The sequence below is a fragment of the Lagopus leucura genome, unplaced genomic scaffold (genome assembly GCF_019238085.1).
Source record: "Lagopus leucura isolate 7727_CA_CO unplaced genomic scaffold, USGS_WTPT01 Super-Scaffold_100016, whole genome shotgun sequence".
NCBI lineage: Eukaryota > Metazoa > Chordata > Aves > Galliformes > Phasianidae > Lagopus > Lagopus leucura.
The window spans coordinates 11,198,727-11,223,399 of record NW_024962270.1 but is presented as its reverse complement, the minus strand read 5'-3'; the positions used below and the strand labels follow the sequence as shown (position 1 = coordinate 11,223,399).

Here is a 24,673-nt window from a genome sequence, read left to right as displayed (position 1 = left end):
GTTGGAAATTCCTGACTTGTCTAAGAGAGTGCACCATAATCTGCTTTTATAGGGTTTTCAAACTTCAGTAATAATGAATAAATCTTAAGAGCTAGCTCTTCTATAGCTCTGTATATCAGCTGATCTCAAAGCAGTTTATGGATAGAGCTGAGTGCTATGGTCAGCTCTGCACTGGGACAGTGTGGCACAGGGAGAACTGATCGGCTCACAATTATACTAAAGACCAGTAGCTCTGAATTCCCACTGTTACGTTCACTAGGTTTGGTTCTCATTTGCTCAGAAATTCACCTACTGGATGAACATTGGTGTCAGTGTTTCTGACCTTCTTTAAACAGTGTCCTGATGAAGGGATAGTGGTCTGTGACCCTAAAGCTCTGCATCTTCCCCTGAGGTAGTACTCCTACTCTGCCCTACAATTAGGATTCTGTTAGAGCAGCTATGCAATGACATTGCTGGAAAAAAAGCCTTTCCATCCCTCCACTTACTGTCTCTGAGCATCTCCCAAACAATAGGGATAGTAACTTTTTTTTTTTTTTGGTCAGCTTAGTCCCAGACCTGTGAACATCAAACAACTCAAACCTTTCCAGAGGGGAAAAAAAAATAACAACAGCAAAATAACACAGGGGTGGATGGACATGTCAATTCAGGCTTTAAACTGGAGGCACCTAGGAGAGATACCAGATCTCAAGTCGGGGCAAAGAGGGAGGGTGAAGAATACCTGAATAACAGGGTTGATAGCTGACGCAGCAAGACCCAGCCCAGCCAATCTATTAATATTTAGTGGCTGCACTGTAAGACATAGAACTCAGTTTAACATTTCTTGAGATACTGCAGAGAGGCCTGCTCAGGTTCATAGGAATGGGACAAAGGCATCAACCAGAAGATGTCTGTGATCCTGGAGACAGTCACTTTCTAGAGCTGACTGCATAAAAGCAAGATGGGCTGATCATCTCAAGAGGCTCAAGAGCTAATCTGTCCTGCCCACTTTTGTCAAGGCCATTTAATCTAGGCCTTGTTGGATACGTGTAGTCCTGCTACTGAAGCCCAACGCATGTTGGAAGGCACTTAAAGACTTAACCTGCTTTGCCTCAATAAACCAAAGTGGTGATGATTCAGCTGGATCTCCCCTAGAATCTTGTATAACATGCTCATCCTGTTGGCTGAGCTGCATTGTACTTTATCTACCTTAGCAGAAAAAGATATTTATTCTGTGCCATCCATTTGCTTCTACAAGCAACATCACCAGTCCCAAATACCATTCTAATTTGCTTCTGTCAGTAACCAGAAAAATAATTTTGAGCCTAAATTGCTATTAAAGAAAATGTGTTGTTCTGTCTTGGTTGTGATCAGCACCTTCTGTGTGGTAAATACACCTCTATATAGCTTTTCTTTTGTGTATTGTCTTAGCTTGCGGAGAACTTTCTCGACTAACTTTGTACCTCTTTTGCTTGGCTATCTTTTCCTCCTTTATCTAAAAACAATTGTTACTTTAGTGTAGCCAAAGATATCTCTCCAATTGCCTTGAATGGATGTGGGGTGCCACCGAGGTCATAGCAAAATACACATGCTTTTACTATGATAAAAAAGGCTCATACCTGCAAAATCCACAGCATACCCCTGCAGAGAAGGTGGAACTTCCAGGGATAGCTGTCACTGGAATGGTGCTTTATTTTAGGGATTCAGCTTGGTATTACAGAGCAATTTCAAAAGGTTTTCTTTGTGTTTCCAATCAGATCAGCAGTCAGTGCAAAGACATGGAAAAGGAAACACAAGGCAGCCTAGAAAATATCAGTATCCACATCAGTAAGTGGGAACTAACAAATTTATACCAGTATTTCCTATTAGAAATGCTTGGGTGTAACACTGTTTTGCTGTTAGCCAAAATTATGAGTCCTGTCTCTTCATTTTATTTTCAAGAGCACTGTTGAAGGAAATGAGAGAAGTAACAGCTAGACTATGTGTGCTTCTTTGCAAGCATATATGTATGCTAGCTAAATGAAAAAGAGAGATGTGGAAGTTCTTTTCTAAGCAGAATTATTATTCTGTTGCCTATGAAAATAGGCTTTTCAGATTCTGATAATACTGTAAATAATATGCAGATGTGGGAAACACAGACAACAGAAGACAAAAGCTAATTCCATCTCCTAATGCAAAGTGGACCAAGGTAGAATTTCATTACCAAACTCTTTCAAAATTACTTCAAGGGGTAGAGTACTGGTTGGCTATCTAGTAGGTGGAAATGAACTAATTCCAAATCTGACATCAGATGGAGATTTAACTCAAAAGGTTCAGAATATAAATGCTTTACAAGTGACAAAACTCCCAAGGCTCAAGAACTTTGCTGCACTGCCCTGATATTCTACAGTTGAGACTGCCGTGGAAAGGTATGAAGACTAAATACGTTGGTCTTTCTATGGCTGAAGGATATTGCTCTAATTTCTTACTAATGATTATATGTGGAAATAGTTTTTTTATATAATTTAATACGCAAATTTGCTAAAGTATACTTGGTACTGAATAAATAAAGGTGGATTTCAAAGAAACAAAGCTCTGTACCAGATTAAGAATCTCTCAAATTTGCTTTTAAATACTGAATTGTTTTAAATCAATATAGTGTTAATGATTCAATTAGTTTCTGAAAACACTAAAGGCAGCCTCATGGGGGAAATCAGATAGGGTTTTTACAGCAGAATTAATATGGCAAATCCTCACATCCTGTAGTGCCTTTTTTATGTGCCTGCAAATGTAGAAAATATATAAAACGTAAACTCTGGAGTGTATAACAGAGTTGCAGTCACTTGCTCCAGGATCTCATAAGGTCTGGAATTATTACAGCACAGTGAAACTAATTCCTAATTCATTCTAGTTTAGGAAAGCTTTCTGGCCAAACCCAGACTTACATCTCATGAAAAATCAACAGGAGTAAAGCACGTGTGAAAATATAAGGATACTTCTTTGCCGAATCAAGGCTGTTCCTCTATTTAAATGATACCTGTGCATTATTTCTCTTTGTAATCAAATCTATGTTAGGCATCCTACAAAGCCAAAAATACCTAGTGTTGAATGTACAGTACATCCACATGCATTTCTGTACAAGACCTCATGCAGTAATAGCATTAATGCAGACTTAACAATATGTTACAGCTGAAATGCTCACTGACTTCTACTGCCTAAGCAGTTCTACCTAGAAAACTGCTTTTTAAAACTTTGAGTTGGACCTCATACCCTGTTTTCTTTGTGGCTTTTGCAGGTTTGAATGGCTATTCTTCCCACCGAAGATTTTTTCTTCTTCTTTTAGGCCTTTTCAGGTTCCCTTGGTACTGCCCTGAAGAAATTACTGGGCTCAGCCTCACCCAAGCATGATCCTAGTGCAAAAAAAAACTCCTAAGGAAGTACTTGCAGGATGAGGTTTTAGGTATATCACTAAGTACAGCACAGGAGGAAGGCCTAACTGATTTATTAGCATACTCTACAAGGAAGATCATATTTAAATAACCACTACTGTGGCAGGAAGGAAAGGAATCACCTCTCAACAACAACCTTCACCACCATCCATCCAAAGGTTTATTTGACCTTTGGCATCCTGCTTTGTCTTATACAAACTGAATTTGTGGGTACTGGATGGAAGCATATCTCTGACTCCTGTAACATCATCAGCAACTCTAGCACTTCAGTCTGCTTATGGGCATCACAGAATTAGGTATTCCTGGTGAAAAAGTGGTGAGAGTCTAGGCTGAATTGCAAGAGAACCTAGATCTAATTTTATGGCTGGTCTCCTTGGTCTCCTTCAGATTTACATCAACAGAACAGAGAAGAGGGTAAAAGCAAGCCAAATATCTATCTCACTAGAGCTTTCACTAAGATAAATGTTCTAATTAACAATATTGTTGGCATAACCATGGCCTTTGCTATCCTGATGCTTAAGAAAGCCCTGTTTTCTCAAGACTAGTCTCTACAGTAGCACCTAGTGGATTAAACAGCCAAAAATTAGCATCCACAGCAAAATCTGCACCCGGAACAGTTCAGTACCTTCTGTTAGAGGATCTGAAAGCACTTTACAACATTTGGATTCACAACCCCCAGTGAGGTAGAACAGTGTTATCCACACAGGGATGGGTAGACCTATTGAGGCACAGTGTTACTAGCAGACCTGCTCCCCTTCAGACACTAAATCAGTGCCAAAAGACTGAATGAAGGTTTCCTGACTACACCTATGCTTCGTCCACAGTACTTTCCCCTATACAGCTTCAACATGAGCCTCTAGCCTTCTGAACTGACACCAGGTTTCTATATACAATAGGTGAAATGTTCATTTAGCAGTCACATAGTCAGCAAATTACTCAATTAAATGAAGTTATTTGTGGGCACAAATGATTTCTTTCACAAAACTCTGTGTAAAAGATCATGCACTAAGACTACAGGGTGCAAAATTGGTGCATAATTCTGACCCCTTGGTAATTCCCAATTCTGTTCTCTCTCAGATGCATCTTCTTAAAGTTGCATTACATGTATCATCACATGAACCTCTAAAGACATAGCCTGCACAGATTGTTTCGTATCAGCAATGCAAGCAAACAAAACATGGAGTGGCTTTCTGAACAACCCAGCATTCATATAGCATCAAACATCACATTATAATTCATTCTTATCACAAGGGGTTGCAAGAGAATAAGGAATAGGTGTATATGTTGAAACAAAGGCAAATAGAGCAAGAAAGAAATATTTGATTGCACAGATTTCCTTTAGGTAAAGTTCCGTAATAATCAGTTTCATCAAAAGCTTGTTCCATGAGAAAGAGAGGCAATGCCAGCTAGCCTATAACAAAATTTCGGCGTAGTAAAAACCACCAGCCCTGCGTGAGTAGATGAACTTTGCATTCCATAGGAGTCATTACTGATTAATAAAAGCAAAACGTTTCTCTAAATACAATAAGTTTGTTTTTGTCAGATAGAAGAGTTTCTTAAAATATGGGTTTTCAAACACACAAAGTTTCATTTGTTATAGAAGTAGAGAATCTGGCCATAGTTATGAATACAGAAGTGTAAAAAAACAAATACATATCTTAAACATTACAAAAACTATCAAAACATTCAATATTTTGAACTGACTTTTTTTTTCCCCTACAAGTGTCTGTTCTGGCAGTGATGACAAGATTTCTAAACTGATTCGTTGTTGTTACTGTTCTGCAGTTGGTGGGGTTTTTTTTGTTCATTTTTCTGAATGTGTTTTTTTAAACAAAACAAAATTACCAGCTTTTATAAAAAAGAAGGAGCTTGAATCTTTACTCCAAAACACAGATACAAGGTTTTCCTTTATAAAAAGTGTATTGATTTTTTGCTATAAAAAGTGACCTGTAGGATGTCAGACCTGAAAACAAATTCTCACAGTGTTTTCAGTGTTGGCTGTTCACAAGGCATTACTTTTAAAAACAGAGATAGAGAGATACCATAGGGTGGTTGGAAAAGTTTGTTACCAGCTAGCAGTGTTTCTGGACCATATGTGAATCTGTTCAATTCTAGACAACTCAACTGACTTACATCATTTTGCTTAATTATTTAACAACTCCCAATATTTGAATATCTGAAAATTCACTATTGCACTAACCTTACTTAGCATCTCATGTTATCATTCCTAATCTTGTCCAAGCTTCTGCTGACATATTAAGCATCGAACTAATAAGTCATTTCCCTTCCTGCCCTGTAACAACAAAAACAGTACTAGTTAGTATGCAAGTGCTAAAATCAGGGCTGCAAATGAGGAACAAGCAAGAGTTGGCAGTTTGGAGGTAAAGAGTTGTCAGAATTTGTCAGCAACAGATTGATTCACACATTTCTGGGGGAGCTTTCCATTGCTGTCATAGGAAAATTATGTATTTGCAGAAGAAGAAATAATAGAAGAATATGGGAAGTGCACAGGATCAGCGGCATAACAGCCCAAAATTGCTGGCAATGTCCATTTTGCATCCCTAAAACTCTGCTTAAGAGAATGGTATCCCTCTATCTCTATAGACTGGTAGGTGTTGATTTGTGGTAGAGAGGATAAATCACAGAAAAAAAATGACATATAACTGTGTGTCCTTTGTCTGATTTGAAAGCACCAGTCACCTATCTGCTTAGTTTGGCAGAAGTACTCTACTGTATCTTAAACATAGCTTGCAGTACGGACTATTAACGTCATGTCGCTTTACATGGAATCTCCAAGGGAATCAGAGTCATCCAAAGACAGAGGCAGATACAAGTCCTGTAGGAAGAAAGAAAAACATGTTAATTCACACAATCAGTTTTCACCTTTGGTCGTGCAAAAGGAGACAGTTGGATGGGTCCAGTTCTGTGCACTTCATAGGGACGGGGTGGAATTCTCATGCACTGGTTACTGGATGGTTGCCTGGTTACTTTGAGGCTAAAATAAGGTCCATTGCAGAGTGGAGGAATGTGCACCTTGGTACCAAAAGAAAGATGACTGTTCGGTGACAAGTTTGAGAAGAAATTTTTTATCACTTCTGGATCAGTGCATCCATTGCAGAACATGCATGAAAGAGCAGAAACTTTCCTTAAAGAGATCTTTCTGAACTTACGTCTAATGAGTATTACCTTTACTTGAGAGCTACCCTTAGGACAGATCTCTGGGAAAATCACCTCCCGTGATGTATACTTTATTTTAAGCCATTTTTGATCATTCAGAAAGCTGTTCAGAAGTTAAAAACATAATGCCTAGTTCATTTTTTGGATAAAATACTGAATACAAAGCTTTCCCAGGGCCTCTTTCTGAGTAACCATTTTATTTTGCCTCTTTGAAGTCCTGCATGGATCTAGGAATACAAACCATCTTAAGGACTAAAGCTTTCTTTGGGCTTTTATGAACTCTGACCCCCACATGGAATAACTGAGCAACATGAAGCAAAGCACAAATACACAGAAAGGGAGTTCACAAGCATCTTGACAGAAGAGGAGGGGAAAAAAAAAGAGAAGTGATTTCATTTTAAGTGGGAAATTGCTCCTGGGAGGAAAACAACAATGCGTGAATGATCAGGAAACCTAAAATGCTACATTCACATTTTCTGATTGGCTTGAATTAGTGGAGAAGCTTGTAGCTGCCTTTAGCAGTCACCTTCTATTACGAATGTTCTAGGGCCTTCACTGGGAAAGTCATAAGTCAGCTAGCTGAAAACATACATAAAACATAGCAGAAGGTGAGTTTTACTTGTCTTCACCAGAAAACCAATCCTCAACTCCAAAGCCCTGCATGAGATAGTGTTTGGAAGGTATTTTAGGTCCTTGGCTGCTGAAGCAACAAATGCAGTTTATAGCATTAATTTCATAGAAACACACACAAGCATCTTTCGAGAGCAGACTATGGGCCAGATCCTGTTCTCAAATAAAAGTTAAGAATACATTTGGAACCACTGTGCTACACTGGTGCATTTCCTTAGACTTTAAACTGAGCAACTGAGACCAGAGTGAAGTCCTGAGAAAAACACTGATTTCATCTGATTTAGCTATACCTCTGTTAAAGGACATGAAAACAAAGATGAATGACTACAGGATTTTCATATCTTGGAAATATTTTAAATATCTGATTTTTGAGAAGCCAAATTCCACCCCAGGCTTCCCCAGTACCATTCAGTCCCATCTCCGATGTGGTTCAAAGTCTTACATACCAGAGTTATAATCCAAAGCTCATTGGACTTTCAGGAATACTTCACAGAGACTGTGCTATACTTTCTTCCACCAACTAACAACAGCAGTCCAGCTACCACTCTTCTCTTTGAGATAAACCATAATCCTCCAGCAAAATCAGTTCCACTTGTGCAATCAAGTCCACAGGAGATGACATGTGGCTAGCTAGCTGACTGCAAAACCTCACCATCATTAGAATTGTTTAATGAGGCTTCCAGTCTTCCACAATTTCAAGAGAATGCTTTCAGTATCATATTTGGGCTGAGGTACATTCTGATTACTAAAGCAGAAATCCCACTGACCTTCACTCAAACTTACATGCAAATTCCACTTTTTATATCAAGCAAAAACTGTTCAAGGAAGAGAACAGCAATGCTATAGCTATTAGAGAAATGAGAAAGCCCACAGAAATGGCAAAGTGGATTCAGTATAATAATAACAGAACCATGAAAAGCTGTGCTACTTCTATACAGTTCAAATAAATCAATACATGAATAAACTATGAGACACCACAAAATTACTCATCTCTACTAGGATGCCAGGCTATATGTTAGATGCTCTGGATGTCACCAGGAAAATTTACTGTATCAGAATACAATTACTACACTGGGAATAGAAAAACCACATTTCCTGCAAAACAGAACATTGCCTTAAATCATTTTAAAAATCCCTGAGAAGCAGCATTAAGGTGATGTCTTGGAGCTTCAGTTACGTTTGCATTTCTCTGCTGTTTAATGAACTGGACTTGCCAACACCTATAGCTTTTCAAGAGATGAGCACTGAAATGAAGTTATCCATGACTTGTGAGCTTTTCCAAATGATACAAATTTAGGCCTAAGTTATTTTTTCTGATCCACACAGATAATCTTCAGCACACATTAATAACTCCAACAGGAGGAACAGTTCCATGACTGACTGTTCTTATCTTGCTATAGGCCAAAGTGGCAGTTCTTTCAGGTAACAAGAAAAATTCTCCACTGTTTCACTTGAAGATGTGTTTCAAGAAAATAAAGACTTCTTTAAAGTGCCTTGCACATTCAAGCAGACTAAGGAATAAACAGATGTAGTAAGGTATAAGAAACATAATACCTTGTGCTTACGGAGGCTCCCTGGGCTGGTAGGTGTGGAGATGGGGGACTGCTTGGATTTGGGTGTAGACAGCTGACTGCTCGAGGTCCCATTTGCTGTCAGAAAACAAGACACAAGCTAGCAGTCAGACAAGAAAAAGGAAGATCATTTCTCTTCTTTGGGGAGATGGAAGATATCCAAACAGTCAATATAGAAACACTACAGTTTATTCATGTGAGACAGGAGGGGAAAAAAAAACAAATGAACAACATAACTATTCATCCAACTTAAGGCTTTCAGCTGTTCAGAATAGTTGGCTGTAAAAGACAGTGAAATACAAAATACATTGAAGAAGCAAGATTTTACATTGCAAATATTTATCAAATTGATCCATGATATACATCAACAAAAAAAAACAGAAAGACAATTTCTGTGCTCTCAAACAGTTTAACACAATTGAAACCACATGGAAAAAGCATGAGAGGAAGCCAGAGGCTGCAGATATCCTGGATCCTACATAAGAAATGTTAAATGTCAAAGACACATATTAGAAATTCGACTAACAGCTGTCTGGAATGGCCTGGATGGATGTGGCAGAGATTAAATGAGTAGAAGAGCCCTTCTGAAGCCCTGGTGTAACTTGGTGGGATCTCTTCACCTTGGTACCACTACTTGACACCAGAGCTGACCCTGCCACTCCTCCGCTGTCTGCACCAGCTTGCGAAGAAATGAGCACGGTCCATCAGGGGAGGAACGGGAAAATTGCATCAAGTGAAAATCCTCTTTCAAAGACCAAAATCTGGCCTTTAGGGGTGCTCTGTTTGTTCACTTTGTTTTGAAGAAAGCATAGCTAACCTCCATGGTTCTATTAAAAAACCAGTCCACTTAAGCTAAACAGCTCTACGAAGGGTTATTCCTTGGGGCCTAGTGGTCAAAGTGAAGAAACGGAGGTCTGTCTCAGTCAGCTATTATCGACATGCTGCACTAAAAAGGAACCAAAGTAAAGAGGGTATTTCACAGAAAAGTGAAGACAAATAAGATGTTATCAAGACAAATGATTATTTTGCTACCATCGATGTCCTCTGAAGAAAGCTAATGTCTTTGATAATTTCAAAGTGTCATGCTACATATTCCATAAAGACAGACTTGCTCCTAGAGAACTTCATCTGCTGCACATCAACTCCAGGGATACAGACCCTGCTCTTGTTACCAGGGCTGTAATCAAGTAGCTCCTTTGGCGCAAGCAGTATTTCCTGAGGGAGGGAAATTCCAACTCATGCTGTCTGTGCCTAACTGTATCATTTTCTCTGGTCTTTTCTTTTTGCAATCCAATCTGCAGCAAGCCGGAAGCCTTATGAGCATTAAACTACACATCTCAGTCAAGTGTACAGAAGTGACATTTGAAAACCTACTCCAGATGTTAACATATTCAGCACAAGCCACAAAACTAAACACCAAATACTCTGTTGTTTCCTTAAATGGCAATGATGCTGCCTACCCTCCAGATAAGTATACGTGTCCGTACTGCTTTAAAGAAAGTATTTTTAATTGTGTAGATATTTCACACAGAAAGACAAGCCTATAATGGTCTTACTGTCCCGATTGCTAATTTCCCATTACCTCTGTGTATCATTACTCCAGCTGCAATGGCACATGCACAGGAAGATAGATGATTTCCACGTATAGGACTCACACTTTCAATTGTAATCACTGAATGTGTAATTACATACTTGCAATTAAACAAGCATTTGAGTGTAAGAAATGTATAAATATCATGCAGTAACAATGCTGTGTGCAAGTGTCGTATTTTAAAGAGTGAGACCAGAAAGAACTGATAGAAGTGTAACATCAGAAAGTGGGGCAGCAATATGAACCTGCACCCACCTTGCAGCCTCTCATCATGTCCACTGACACAGAAAGTGGACACAAGAATTAGGACATCTCTGAAGTGTTGGCTGGGAAGCCAGCCTGAGTGGAGAAAGGTGAGCTAAGTCTCAGTGTGCAGCCCTGGCCTTAGTGATTCTATTGCATTTAATTCTTAAAAACAAAAGCAAATGCCCAACCTCTAGATCTACAGACATGCACAGCAGCCAGTGAGGCTAAAACATGTCTGGCCTTTATATCAGGACTTTTTTCAGAGTCTGGTCCCAACCAAGCAGACATATGTTTAACCTCAAGTGCGTTCCTTTGGGGAACTGCTATATGGACACCGTTAAGCATAAGCTCTATTAATCACCTCCAGCACCCAATGACAGAACCTGGCTTGGCCTTGGGACTGCAGGATACTGTACTCCAGAGCTTAGCCTCCGAGTTCAGACTCAGCTGGAGGTGCTCAACATGCTTACTCTTCCTATAAGAAAAGCTCCATCTTTTGTAGAACATTCAGTATGTAAAAAAATAAATAAATCACTGGAGCCAGGGCCAAATGGGTGTTTCCTATACATCATGTGTTATGTTCCTTCTTCCTTCTCCACCGATGGGCAATTACACATTGGAACTGAGATACCTTTTGGCCACTACAGCTATAGACTTCCTGCTAAAACTTCTGGCTTCATTAAATCAAGTTTTTTCTCATTGTGAAAATATTCCTGAGAGACTAAAATCTATAATTTATAATTTTTTTAAACTCATTTGTGGTTGGCTCTTATGTCCTTGGTATCTACCTCATTATTCCCTGCTTTAATGCTCTGCTATCTTCCTGTGAGAAGGAGGGAAGCAGTGAAGGTTGTTAGTATACTGGTGCAAACGCAGAAATCACACATCTGATTTTAAATAAGTGTAAAGAAATGTGCTGTCAGTCAAGGGACAAAGGAAGAGCTACAGGCATGTTAAAGCAGCTCAGATTTAACTGAAGCTTTGTGAAGTGAGACCTCTGTCTTCATATCCATTGCTTCTGTGTTTTAGGCACTAATGGGGAGAAACAGTTTTTTCTCCATTGCAAATGCACTTCATCAAGAAAATAGATATTCCTTAAAAGATGTTAGAAATAATGACTTATAGATAATGGTTTATAGTTTGACCGTTCACCTACCTGTTCTACCCAGGCCATCCTCCTTCAGCTGGAAGAAAAATTAGTTATAGAACCCCAGAAACTGTGACACGTTGTACCCTGAACTGCCACATGGCACTTTTCACTTTGCTCTAGTTCTCTAAAGTGAATTGTCCTTGAGCTTGGAGGGGAAAAAAGTGGAGTTCACTATTTGCCATATAATGAAGGCAATTCAGAAAAAGAGCAAGTACTGTAGGTTTTCTACTGAATATAATGTGGGCTATAATAGTACTAATATGATCTGTATTAGCTGGAATCCATCTCTACTTTCTAAAATCCCTTTCTTTATCACTCAACCCGAGGCAGGAAATAATCCTTTCTAAGATGAAAAATGCCACAATTCTACAAAGAACCCAAATTTCCCCATCCACAAACAGGAAGACTGGGATAACAGCTAACAGTCACTGTGCAGCAAAAGGATGTAATTGCTGCAGGGAAGGACAGAAATTCTCTAATACAATGAGACTTTCAAGTGCTACAGCAGGAATATTAATATTTTATAAGCACCAGTGAAAAAGCAGATGTGACATCCAAATCAGAAATCCAAAACAACAGATGCACAAGGGCTGCTCTGAAAGTAGTGCCTCCTAATTTACTACACTGGCCCATGACATCAGAGGTGGTGTTGGTGGTATGGCAGTAGAGGTTGAACCTTCCCACCAATATCCTGTTACATTTTGTTGCTGTGTGTGTGCCACTGAATTCCTCTGTGTAGAAAAAATGGCACACACTGACACTCACTGCTGAGTGAATTTACGGAGACACTCGCTGAACATTTATAGAGACCAAGCAGTGGATGTGAGCACAGTGAGGTGGTGGGTGGTGCATTTCAGCAGTAGTGACAGTGACAGCAGGGCACCTCTGCTGGCGCAGATTTTTAGATGTGCAGCCTGCAGGTGCTGGTTCACAGCTGGTGAAAATGCACAGCTAATAGTGGTGACTATGCTGAAAAAGAGTGTTTTGCAGCTAAGAATTTGCTCTATCAAATAGTGTTATTGTACTCTTTGTAGCTGTTGTAGTTTCTATGGTAATAAATAGGCATTACTTTCAGAGTGACCTGTTCATATCTTTACAGATATTCACATGGAATTTTACAGCAGGAGGAGCAACAATTAAGAAGCCTGGCTTAATTTTCTTTGGATCTGCTAATGAAGAACAGCGCTCATAATCAAACTTGCATACACTTCTTTTGAACTCAAATGCAAGGAAATAAGATGAAAAGAGCAGATCCCAAGTGTTCCTCCACTGAACTCTGATGATGACTCACGGTAGCTAAGGATCTCACATAAGCTTGGCTGTTGGAAACCATTCTTTATAACTGGCTTTAATTTGACTTTTTTTCCTGTCACTATTGTTTGGATATTTTGTCTTACTTATTTCATAGTATTTGCTTTGGAACCTCAATTTGCTTTAAAGCTCCTTTGAGCACATGACACTTCCTTTGATTGCAAAACTTGTGTTATTTTTTGTTTTTCTGAATTTACAGCAACGGTAAAGTACCATGACCTCTAAATGAGCTTAGTGATGTTTCCATCAAAACTGGAGATAGCAAGGACCAAAGATTACAATAAGGGTTAAAATCTGTGGAGATTTCGCCTCTTCTCCCAGCTTAGAAAACATGGCTAATGCTCCTTGCTCCACTGGGGTTCTTAGGGATGAATTGGGATTCATTCATCTAGGGATGAATTTCTGGTTTGGGGATCACATGCTCTTGTATCACAAGAGAAGAAGAACATGGAACACAGGGATAATTTTGTCTCAGTCATGTTTTGAAGAGTTGCCAAGGAAATAAGAGACAGAACAACCAGAACAAGGAGAGCACAAAACCAACGTAGAAATAACAGCGCATTTAGTGAGCACAAGCCATCCTGCCCTGCAGGGCAGAAGTATCTGGGAAACTCTGCAAGGACTCCATTGCAGCATTTATTTAGGAGTAGAAGAGTTTAGATTGCACAGGCATCCTTCTCTCAGTCACGTTTGGTGAGGGTGATCTGTCCACTGGATGCGTACTGCAGATTGTCAGCTAGCAGAAAGTAAGTAAGCACAAGTGGGATTACAAGCTGCTCTATCTCATGTGTGATCCAAAAGACATCTGCTGCCTTTTTGACATATTCATAGATAATGACCCTGCGGAGCCAGATCTGCTCTCAGGACAGACTGACGTTCTGTATCTGTTTTGCTAATTGCTGCTGCATTGTGAATATGCTTCTCTCCCTCTGTCCAAACTCTCCCATTATAGAAGTAAGAAATGAAAGTCCTTTAGCAGTGCCTCAGATCTCATAGGGACACTGAGGAAAATCAAGGCAAAAATGAGGAAAAGACATCTTCAAATTTCAGCTCAGGGACCTGCGGCTCTGCACTGCATGGGACTAAGATTCTGCTGGATTTAAAACTCTCCTACCACAGAACATATACTTGTACAATGGTACTCTTTCTTGTTATGTGAGCTACTGTAAGATATTTGGGTTTTTAGAACAAAGAAGTAAGGGCAAATAGCATGATCATTTTTACCACTGTATTCCTCACCCAACATTTAGCTTTGTCTTTTGTTTGGTTTGACTTCTTATTGGAGTGGCCTGTTACTAGGAAATCCTTAGTACTGATCTTCCCAAATTCCATTTAAATTACATGGACCATATACAGTACCTTCATCCACCTTCCCACGCAGTACTAGGGAGCTGCCTCATATCCACTATACCTTAGAATTAGGGTCTTCTCAATTACACCAGCACATAAATCTGTGAGCTGCTGCAGGACACAGCAGCATGAACACAGAGCTGTATCTTCTCATAACAGTCATTCCATCTTCATTCATTTATTTAAATGACCATATAGTAAATAAAGTACTATACCAAGAAAACAGTGTTCAAGACGTTTCTGTGGATTGGCTATCTCATTTTTTGAGTACCACTGGAGCTGAAGGCCTCCGGCTGCCTAGAGGGAATTGAGCTTTTCACAGCAAGGCACTGACACGTCTAGGCAGAAGGCAAATCGCCTCCAGCAGAAGGTAGCAACTCAGCCAGTGAACTTGCATCACTGCAGCTGGAGCTGGTACTCTGTGTAGCTCCACTTCTGTTCATAGCTTTTTGTCTTGATTATTTTTAACAAATGTTTTGCTTGTGTTTTGAGGAGAGGAGAGGAGAGGAGAGGAGACACAGTTACCACCATTAATTACACACTTTACCAGCCATTAACAAGAGCCTGCATGCCGCACTTGTAAAACTCTGCACTAGCACCCACAGCTCAGTGCTTCACCACCCATCAGCTCACTGTGCTCACATCCACTGTTTGGTCTCCAGAAACATTCAGCAAGCATCAAGGAATGGCAGTAGGTGCCATTTTTTTCACACAGTGGAATTCAGTTCCACCCCTTTGCTTCATCTGCACTTGAGCATCTCACACCATGCTGTCAGACTGCCCCACGGCTGCCATCAGTCACATGAAACAACCTCTAATGGGATACTGGTGGGAAGGCTCAACCTTTACTGCTGTACCACCACCATCCACCACTGTGGGCCAACATTATAAAATAGGAGGCATTACTTTCAGAGCAGCCTTTGTAGAATGAGAAAATAAATAAAATAACACCTTCTTCTGCCACTATAATGTAATTTGTAATAAGGAAGGTTCAGCCTTCTTCCACTCAAGCAACTTAGAGATTCACCTCAGAATCTGTATTTACATTATTACCAATAGATTTCTCAAAGAATAAAAAATACAGAGATAACAACTGAAAATAACAAAATCTAATTATTAAAAACTAAGAAACTCCGAGGTCTGGTATGACAATCACAACACAGTAAAAGACAGCAAAGACAAAAGTACAAATGCATGGGAGATCAAACACATGGGAAATATACTGAACATACTTGAAATAAAACTGCTTCAAAATCCTTTTACAAAAGAAATAGGTGAGAATTTTGAAGGAAAAAATAAGCATCAGATAATCTTTTATTAATCAAGCTTCATTCAGTATTCCCTGCCTTTTTCAATGTGATAACTTTAAAACTCAGCTAAGCCTGGTGTTTGTTTACATAAATATTGTCTCTCAGGTAACGTGCACACCTGCTTTCTTTATTGCAAATTCAAGAGGAAACAACATAAGATGGTAGTAGTCTTTTTTTGTCTCTGTCCCAAGAAAACAATTATCTTTTATTAACCTTCCAGCACAGAAAGAGTTCCGTCATTTTCTATTCTCTTTAAAAAAGACAGGCTGCCATTTTTCCTGTACTGAAATCACAGAAAAGTACGAAAGACCTTTGTCTAGATGAATTAAAGAAACCTGATTTGTCCTTCATTACAGGCCTTAATTCCAGGAGCTGGCTATTGTTTGACATTTCTGGTTATTTTAATCAATCTCCCTTTGAAAGGCTCAAACTAACTGTTCATTAGGCTTCATCAGATGACTCACCATTTTGTTCTGTGAGTCAAAATCAGGAACACAATAGTTGTCATTTCACATAAGACTATACACTCATGTAATAAAGTCTTGTTCTGGTAGCAATTAGTACCTGATGCTTATGGAGTTTAAATGCTGTCTCAACTCATGCATGGCCTGACTCCCAGACTGCTGAATAGGAGATTATTTTTTTTAATTCTACAACAGATTTTCAGTTACATCTCAAATGCACCCACACGACTCTACCACGCAACTTCTTCTCCATAAACTTCTTAGATCACAGTAAACTCAAGTTTAAGCAAATACTGGAATGTTGATGGAAAACAGTATGAGTGCAGAATCACCTTACAGAGAAGGAATTATTTAAAGCAGTCTTGACATGTGCCAGCAAATTTCACATTTTTTTCACATCATCTTTTTAAGTAGCTAAAGAACATCAAGAGACCCTAAACAAATTAACTGCCTAATGGGGAAAATCTTACTGAATACCATTAGGAGAATTTTACATCCAGTAATCCAATGTCTACTGAAGGGTCAGCTGTTTTGTGGTGTCCACGTGCAATATGCAATGGGTGTCCATGAAGGTGAAAACAATTTCTGCTTTATTTTTAGCCTGTGATAATACTATGGGTCACTTGAATTTTGAATTCAATTTATAAAGCTGTGTAGAATCTTGAAATGCTTATATAGTTAGTGATTTTGCCTTTTTAATGAACACCCATACCTGGCTCTCTTTTGGAAAGGACAGTGGAGCAGATGACACACCTAGAGTCCCACTCTCTTCGTTGTACCAGTCTAAAAACTACCGATTACCAGCCAGGTCTCTAATCTACAGGCTCTGCAGCTCTCCATGTGTGCTATATTGCCAATCCAGTTGATACTGAAGAGGCAGAACAGCATTTCAAATGGTGAAAGCTGCTGCAGTGAATGAGGATTACCATTTTCTTTCTCTTCTATTACTGAGTGAATGTCTCTATCACATCAATAAGCCCATCACCAGATCCTCAACTGCAAGGTCACTTGCCTTCTTTAAATGGTGATTAAGAGAGGACATTTCTGACTTGTGCAGTAATTAACATTTGCATTACACAAGAGGCTATTCCAAAACAGTCTGTAGCTACAGGGAACATACAAGAGCACTGCAAACCTCAATTTCCTGTCTGTAAAATGGAAATGTTTCCTTTTAAATTTTTTTTAGGGCAAGAGGCTGTGAGACTGTGGGTGGTATGATCCCAAAGCCTGACTGCACTTAACTAACCAGAGATTTCCTCTCCGATATTTATTTAGTGATCCTGTATGCTAACAATATCATCTTGTGTTTAAAATATGCCAAAGTCTCAAATGCAAACATCCAAGGACAGTGTTCTCCAAGTCACACGCTACGTGTTTTCATCTCGAGCAGAGTTAAGATCCAGAAAACCATCACTCACCGTCTTGATGGTTACCTGAATCAGCTGGAGACTTGCTGCGGCGCATTGGGGCTGGACTCTTTGCTGAGCTCTTCTGAGGGGTGGGAGATGACTTACTGCCCGTGGCAGCTGCAGGGCTCCCTTTCATCACCCGGCACTCTAAGGAAAGAGACAGTAACCATGGTTATGTCCCTACCTACTCTCACAACCTATGGGCGCTAGCTGTGAAACTCATGGGTGGCTTAGTGGCTTTCTATTTCCAAAAAGCTGTAAGAAAACTTCAACACTAAGGGGAAAACTGGCATTTCCAAGGTAAAAATGAGACATTTTAGGGACGGGTTAAAAAAAAGAGCCGCTAGAGGAGGCACTGAGACTGTACATTAAAATCAGGATTCTCTCCCTGGCAGGGAACATTTCTGTATATGTGCCCTACCAAGGGTTTTCTGCCCTTTCCCTTGCCTTGATGCCCACCAACTAGAGACCAAAATGAAAATAGTCAGCATTTAGTGAGGAAAGAACAGGTCAAAAACCAGTTAATCTGCAAAACTCTCCCATGAAGACCTAGCAGAAGGAGCGATGAGTACTGTTCATGCAGGCGCATAAAGCCAGCAAACAGCTGGTAGCATGACTTTAAGGTAAGTGGTGCATGGGACCTGTGACCTAGGAGGCCTTCAGCCCTTTCACGCTCTTTCTGTGTTTTCATCAAGCTGCCCTTTACAGATGTGGAAAGCAAAGACAACAAAATGGTTTTACAAAATACACCCTTTGTGCTGGTTGGTCATCTTTTCCAGAAAGGTTTACATAAACAAATGCAATAGATTCATGTGTTTAAATGCATGAGCAGATGAGAGCCCCAACTGTGTTTTGTTAAAAAAATATACGAGCCAGGAGGAGGGGAAAATGTAAACATGATCTACAGTGTTGTGCAGAAGGGAACTGAAACGCTAACAAATCTGTATGTGTTCCAGGATTTCAGGCATCTCAGGTCTTCACAACAAGGTTTATTGACATTGAGAACTGAAAGCAGTTTGTCTTCCCAAAGTTAACTTACCTCAGTTAAGAATTGGCAATAAAAAAGGAATTCTCTCTCTGTCAAATTCTAACTGGTCTTATCTCCTACAAGCAATTGTCCTCACATGAAAAACAAGTATTTTTTAAAGATGTGAATTAGATGTTCCACTTACAGGAAGATTTTTATAGAAAAGCTCAGCTCAGCATGCATGGGCTGCACTGAGAATCCCCCTGACCTGGCTTTTTTAATGGGAATTAACTGAAGCAGAATACAGTGGATGGATACATAATTGGTCAATTGAAAACAAGTAGTCTGACCGAAATGTATGTGTTATTTTATTTCTATATCAGAATATATATGAAAATGCAATTGCCCTAAACCTTTTCCCCAGGCTTTCCTCATTCTCAGGCAGTCAAGAGTCAGTCTCTTCTTCTTCCAGATGGGATGATTCCCTGTGCTCCAGGGATGATGCATGATAATAATTAAACCCATATTAAGTTTATTCTCTCTCCTAATAAATAGATTCTGGAAACTGTAAATTAGGGATATAAATTGTTTTGTTTTGTTTTCCTAAGGTATTTGACTTCTCACAGATGATGCCAGGTAGAAGAGAAGGAGAAGGCCTTGCAGGGCTTCAGAACAGAAACTTCCCCATTTTTTTATGTCCTTGGTTCTAAATAATAATGTTTGATGAGGCAGTCTGAGATAGAATCATAGAATCATAGAATTCTATGATAGCCACTTGGAAGAATGTGCAAATAACTGCTTCTGGTGTTAATCAGCCTAACCAAAACATGGGGGGCAATCATCTTCAGGCACTACAAAAGTAATGTTTTTCAAGGCTTTTACGTGTAGCTGCTTAACAAAAGAGTGTAGCACTTGGATGAGCAATGTCTGTGCACCAGATACGGGTTTCTCAGAAACCAAGGGAATTTAAAAGTGTGTTACATCAGTATTTAGTCATCCAAATTGCTCCCTAAAATATAAACCTAAAAAAGTGAAAATATTTTGTTGCCTTTTTAAAAAAGCTTATTCAAATTCATTTTCTCCCCAGAGGATAATTCCTTGCAGAGAAACTCAGCTTTGCATTTACCAGCACAGAAATGCTGACTCTGATGAATTTCTCCAGCTCAGCCATCAGCAAGTGTCAGCACACCAAAGGCAATTACTGAGCATTTGTATGCCTTGCAACAAGGTAATAAATGTGGACATCTGATTGTGCTGACATCAGTATCAGCAGGCCTCTTAGCAGTGTGGGGTGTGACATTTCAGTGTGCTGATGCTGAAGCCAGCCAGTATGAATGAGACAGAGCAGCAACATCTGGAAGGTGCTTAGCAACAGGGATTATAGGGCAGAAGCTGTGGTGGGCAGTCAGAAAGAAAAAGATGACATAATCCTCTCATGGTATTTCTCTTTTTGTTTCCTGATCTCCTGCCAGAGCGAACATAATAGCCAGCAATTCAAGTATGTGTCATCCCAACAGGAAAGAGAAAGTATCCATGACAGAAGAGATTTTAATAAGTGACATTCATCCACAAGATTTCAGGTTCTCTTTGCAGCATCTGATCCATAACAAGGAAGGATGATGGGTGGATAATGGGAAAATGCTGCTGGCTAATAGCTCCCCATCCGTTTCTTGGGAAGGGCAGGGTATCCCCACTCTCCTGAAAATACAACAGAGAGCTGCAGATGCTCAGTACCTGCCCAACAGCAAGCTTGCCTTATTTTTGTTAGAGAAATCCAAGCTGGAAAAAGTCGTAGAAACCAGGAGTGTAGGCAGAGAGCTGAGCTTCCCATGAAGTTGTTCTGCTAGGATTACGTGCAATTTGTTTTATATGTGGAAATCCCTGCGGAGCTGACTCAACTCCTGACTGTTAAAATAAAATATGAAGCTCACATTACAGATTGCTTCACCAGCTTGATGCAGGCTTTATTCTCTGTCTGCAAAGTTTCAGCTGACTCCTGGAAACTTTGAAATACCCAAGACCACCAAATGGGTTCATCTGGAGTACACAGGTCTGAAGTACCAGCATCAAACAAATCCAGCCTTGCTAAGGAGTCATAAAAATGCAGTGTTTGAAGTTTAGAGGCTGCTTTCCCTCTTGGTAGACAGCAAAAGTTCTGTTAAGTCTTCAACACTGAGCCAGTCTGTAGCATACAAGATAGCATGTAGTTTCTGTTCCTTACACAGTATACCTAAAAGCTTTTGTAAGTAATGTTTGGAAGCCATATTTTCTTCCAGTTTGAATGGTCACAACTGCGTTCATACACTCTTGCTGCACTTGCTGGCACCAGCAAACAGCCTGTGCTGTTGGTATATACAGTTGCCAGGTAGGGTAACTCCTACAAGCAAGCTCTGCATATTCTGTGAAATCAGAGATTCTGTGGTTTAATTGATCAAAGAGACTCACATTGTTACAGATCTCTGGTTGCTATCATAACATGGACAAATGATGGTGCTGTCCAAATCCCACCTAACAAACACTGCCCTCATTTTTTAATCAACAGAAGAAAGTAATAAAGGGAATGATTTTTCTTTTTAACTGTGCTCATTCCCATTTTTAATATTGACATGTGTACATAAGGACAAGAGTGACAAACTGTGTGTATTTGTGTTCCAAGTAGAAAAATAGATATTAGTCTTCTACTGCTTAGTTCTCAAAACTGTTTCAATCTGATTGGAACTTGAACAAGTTTAAAGGATATATAGTACCAGATTTTGTCATTAATGTAAAAATGATGGTAGAGTGGAGGAGTCCATCTGTTTTGAAATGGGCTATCCCAGCCAGTGTTTGCCCAATTACAATATCCACTGACTGTACTTTGTGTCACCAAAGGATGATGAATTCCATGTACTGGGTCATACAGAAAAGAACAAAAGCATGCAGCACTTTTACCTATTACAAGCAAATGAATGGAAGTCAAGTAAGAACAGATTGAAGAACAGTGTGTGTTCAACATTACCACTTTCATCCAGAGAAAAGTCATCCTGTGCATAGCGGAATTTTTCGGGACCACAGGCAATAAACACATCATCATCCCCAAAGAAATCGTGGAGACAGGTCACCTATAGAGAGAGCAAAGTCATTCATTTTATTTTTAATTAGCAACGTTCTGACATGGCTCAGTTTAAATTTAAACAGGAAGGCACTGCCTCTCTGCTGCTCCCCAATTCCATACCTACATGGTCCTGTTTCCTGCAAATCAAGTGGAACAGTGTAATTTAAAAAAAAAAAATGCAGGTACCCTGCAAAATCCAATGAAGTATGGAATTTCCAGTCCCTTCAGGAGCTGACAGGCTATGTTAGCCATCCTAATGAATGACACAGGCATTCCTGAGCTAATTCTAAAATAATAAGCAGGGTGCCCCCACGCTGGGTTGGTAAACATGGCTGTCACCACCGCCCATGCTGACAAGTATTTCAGTACCAACAGAGCCTAGAAACTCAAGGACTGCTAAGAAGAGTGGCTGGGCACAGCATGTTCCTACAGAAGGTGTCTCCAAAACCATTAGCAGGTAATCCTGGTCTAGTGGTTGGTGACCCTGCCCATGGAAGGGGGGTTGAAACTAGATGGTCTTTGAGGTTCTTTTCAACCCAGGCCATTCTATGATTCTATGAATCCCTTTGGACCTGCAGAACTGGACAGAAAACCTTAATCCCACCTGCCTTCCCTCCTTTCCCATGTCCCCCCAGCACTTGTGCAGTAAGTTGGCCTGAAAAACTGGGAACATTACTGTGGGATGTTTGTATCAGCAAGGACAGCACTGCTGGTGGCCATTCAACATTCATTTTTCTAGGTGCTACATTGTGAATAATGACATATTCTGATATTTACATAGGTACAGTCATGGCAATTTGCAGTTACCAGTGAAATAATGAATGCAATTACACAACAGCAGCAGGATAACTGTGCCACGGGTAATTCTGCTGGAACCAGCGGTAATTACACATTAACTCATGATAATGATTTTGTGCTATCTCCAGTACCTAAAGTTAATTCAAGTCTTCTCAGTGCAAGGACATGTGGAGAATGTGCACATCATTGCTCTTCAGGGAGAACCTTAAACACCCAGATTTGTCATCAGTATATTGCAGAAAATTAATCAGACTCCTGGCAAGCTGGCAGGTGCTCTTTTGAGGCAAAGGAAGGTGATGTTTTTCCATCTTCACAGAATCCTCTGAAAACTTTCATGAAGTGCAAAGTAACACTTATTTTTAAGAGGGGAAAAAACACTTTGGAAAGTCCAACATCAAACCTTTTGTGTTCAAAACGCAAGTGTTCAGTGCAGAAACAGGCTCAGAGGACACCAAAGTGCCTGTACACAACTGACTGCTCAGAGTTTTTCCTAAGGTCCTGGCATCCCAGCCACCTACTGATTAAGTACTGTGTCAGGAGGAGAAAAACATGCTAGCACACGAGCATGAGACATCTCCAGCACCAGCCCACTGACAGCACAGCTGTGACCTAGGTGAGCCCAGCAGCACAGGGCTGCACCTGCAAGACATAAGTAAACAAAACAAAAAAATGCAGCTTTTTCACCAGACCACTGCAAGTGACTGCAGTACTGGCACCAACATTTGTAACAGAGGTCTCAGATTGTTGAGGTCCAGTGTTTTGCCATGCCTGGCCACTGGGGTCTTCACAGAGGTCAAACGCATCGCAAGGAACCGGAGGAAGCCCTGGAGACAGCAGTGGAGAAACTTACTGTAGACAGAGCTGAATTTCCATATCTACTGATCTATTGGAGCTGGACTGTGAAAAGTTAATTTCAAACTCTAATAAATAAAATATAAAGAAGGCTTTTGGCTGTCCAAAGAGGGCTCAGTATTTCACACTGATTAACATAATGCATAATTAAAGCACCGACTAGGAGTGCCAGCTCTGTTTACAATGCCAAACATTAGTGAACAGCCTCCTTTTCACATCTGCACGATTTTCAAAATGGAGCAAGATGAAATCTGCAATGGCATCGATCAAAGACAGAATTTTCTTTACAAACTCAGTGAGCTGCAATTTCTGTTTGCCTGAAATTAGGATGCAAATAGTTAACACATCACATATTGAGAATTCCCCCACAGAATGATGACATTTCAAATGAGCACTTGCTATTACAGTCCTCCCTGAGGGTGCGTGCCACTGATTCATTTGCAAATAATTGGGGTTGGCTCAATACCCACATTCCCATCTGAATTCTAAGTACCATACGTATTCCATGGAAAAGACTCGTGGTTTGCTTAGATCACTCTTCTGTATGGAAACTGCTGTGCAAACCTAGATCACAATGTAAGGGTTCAAAAAATCCACAGTCTTTTAGATGAAATCAGAAAGAAGCCAGAGGGGCTTTCGCCCTCTCCAGGTTACAAGTCAAAGGGTATTTTGTCCTTGAGCTCCCCGTTACCACAAGCAAAAAGAAAATCCAGGCAACCAAGGAGGCCTTCAGATCAGGTATCGAAGCGTGACAGATGCACAAGGACAAATATGATATCACGTCAAGCAGAGATACTTGCAATTCACCTTCTTGCATTCTTGCCCCTTCAAGTAGTAGATAAATATGTATGTTTTATAATTGTGACCAGCAAACTGGCTGAGCACTGGAGGCTGATAGATAAAACCTCAAAACCCATTTGTTGTGCTCCTAATATTAAGGAAATAATAACTTCTGTATTTGTTTTATTCATTCTCTTTTGTTTCCTGTTGTAAGGAAAGACAGACAAAATCCCACCCCTCTTTCACCAAACAAATTCAGAAAATAATGTCACTTCATGCAATTCTAAGTCAGACACATTGCTTTTCTTCCCTGTGCATAGTATTTCCTATTTACCCTTTGTTTATTAAACTTAAATCCTTGGTCATCACTGTATGTCCCTGAAGCATACCCCATATGCATCACTGTCTATATAAAGTTGCTAGAATAAACTTGCTTTGTGAAAACATGCGACTTAAGTGCTGGATCTTACTGCTCCCAAGCCTAAGTGTGGGCAGGAGATGAAAAACACCAGGAGAGCAGCCCCAGACATACACATCCCTGCAGGGCATGGAGCCGGGAAGGGGGACTG

At 40.0% G+C, this 24,673-nt stretch overlaps 1 protein-coding gene across 4 annotated transcripts in view; it reads right to left on the bottom strand.

Moving 5' to 3' along the window:
* Positions 1–5,801: 5,801 nt before the first annotated feature.
* DCX (doublecortin) overlaps positions 5,802–24,673 on the bottom strand; it is a 70,894-nt gene continuing 52,022 nt past the window's right edge. Inside the window, exons 4-7 of one of the 4 annotated variants that reach the window (XM_042876610.1) lie at positions 21,579–21,681; positions 17,623–17,760; positions 8,763–8,860; positions 5,802–6,240 (exon numbers count right to left, since the gene is read on the bottom strand). In XM_042876610.1, coding sequence (XP_042732544.1) covers positions 6,184–6,240; positions 8,763–8,860; positions 17,623–17,760; positions 21,579–21,681 — 396 coding nt within the window. In that variant the 3' untranslated portion in view covers positions 5,802–6,183. The remainder of the gene's footprint in view (positions 6,241–8,762; positions 8,861–17,622; positions 17,761–21,578; positions 21,682–24,673) is intronic. The other 3 variants (XM_042876611.1, XM_042876613.1, XM_042876614.1) reach the window with 3 other exon arrangements.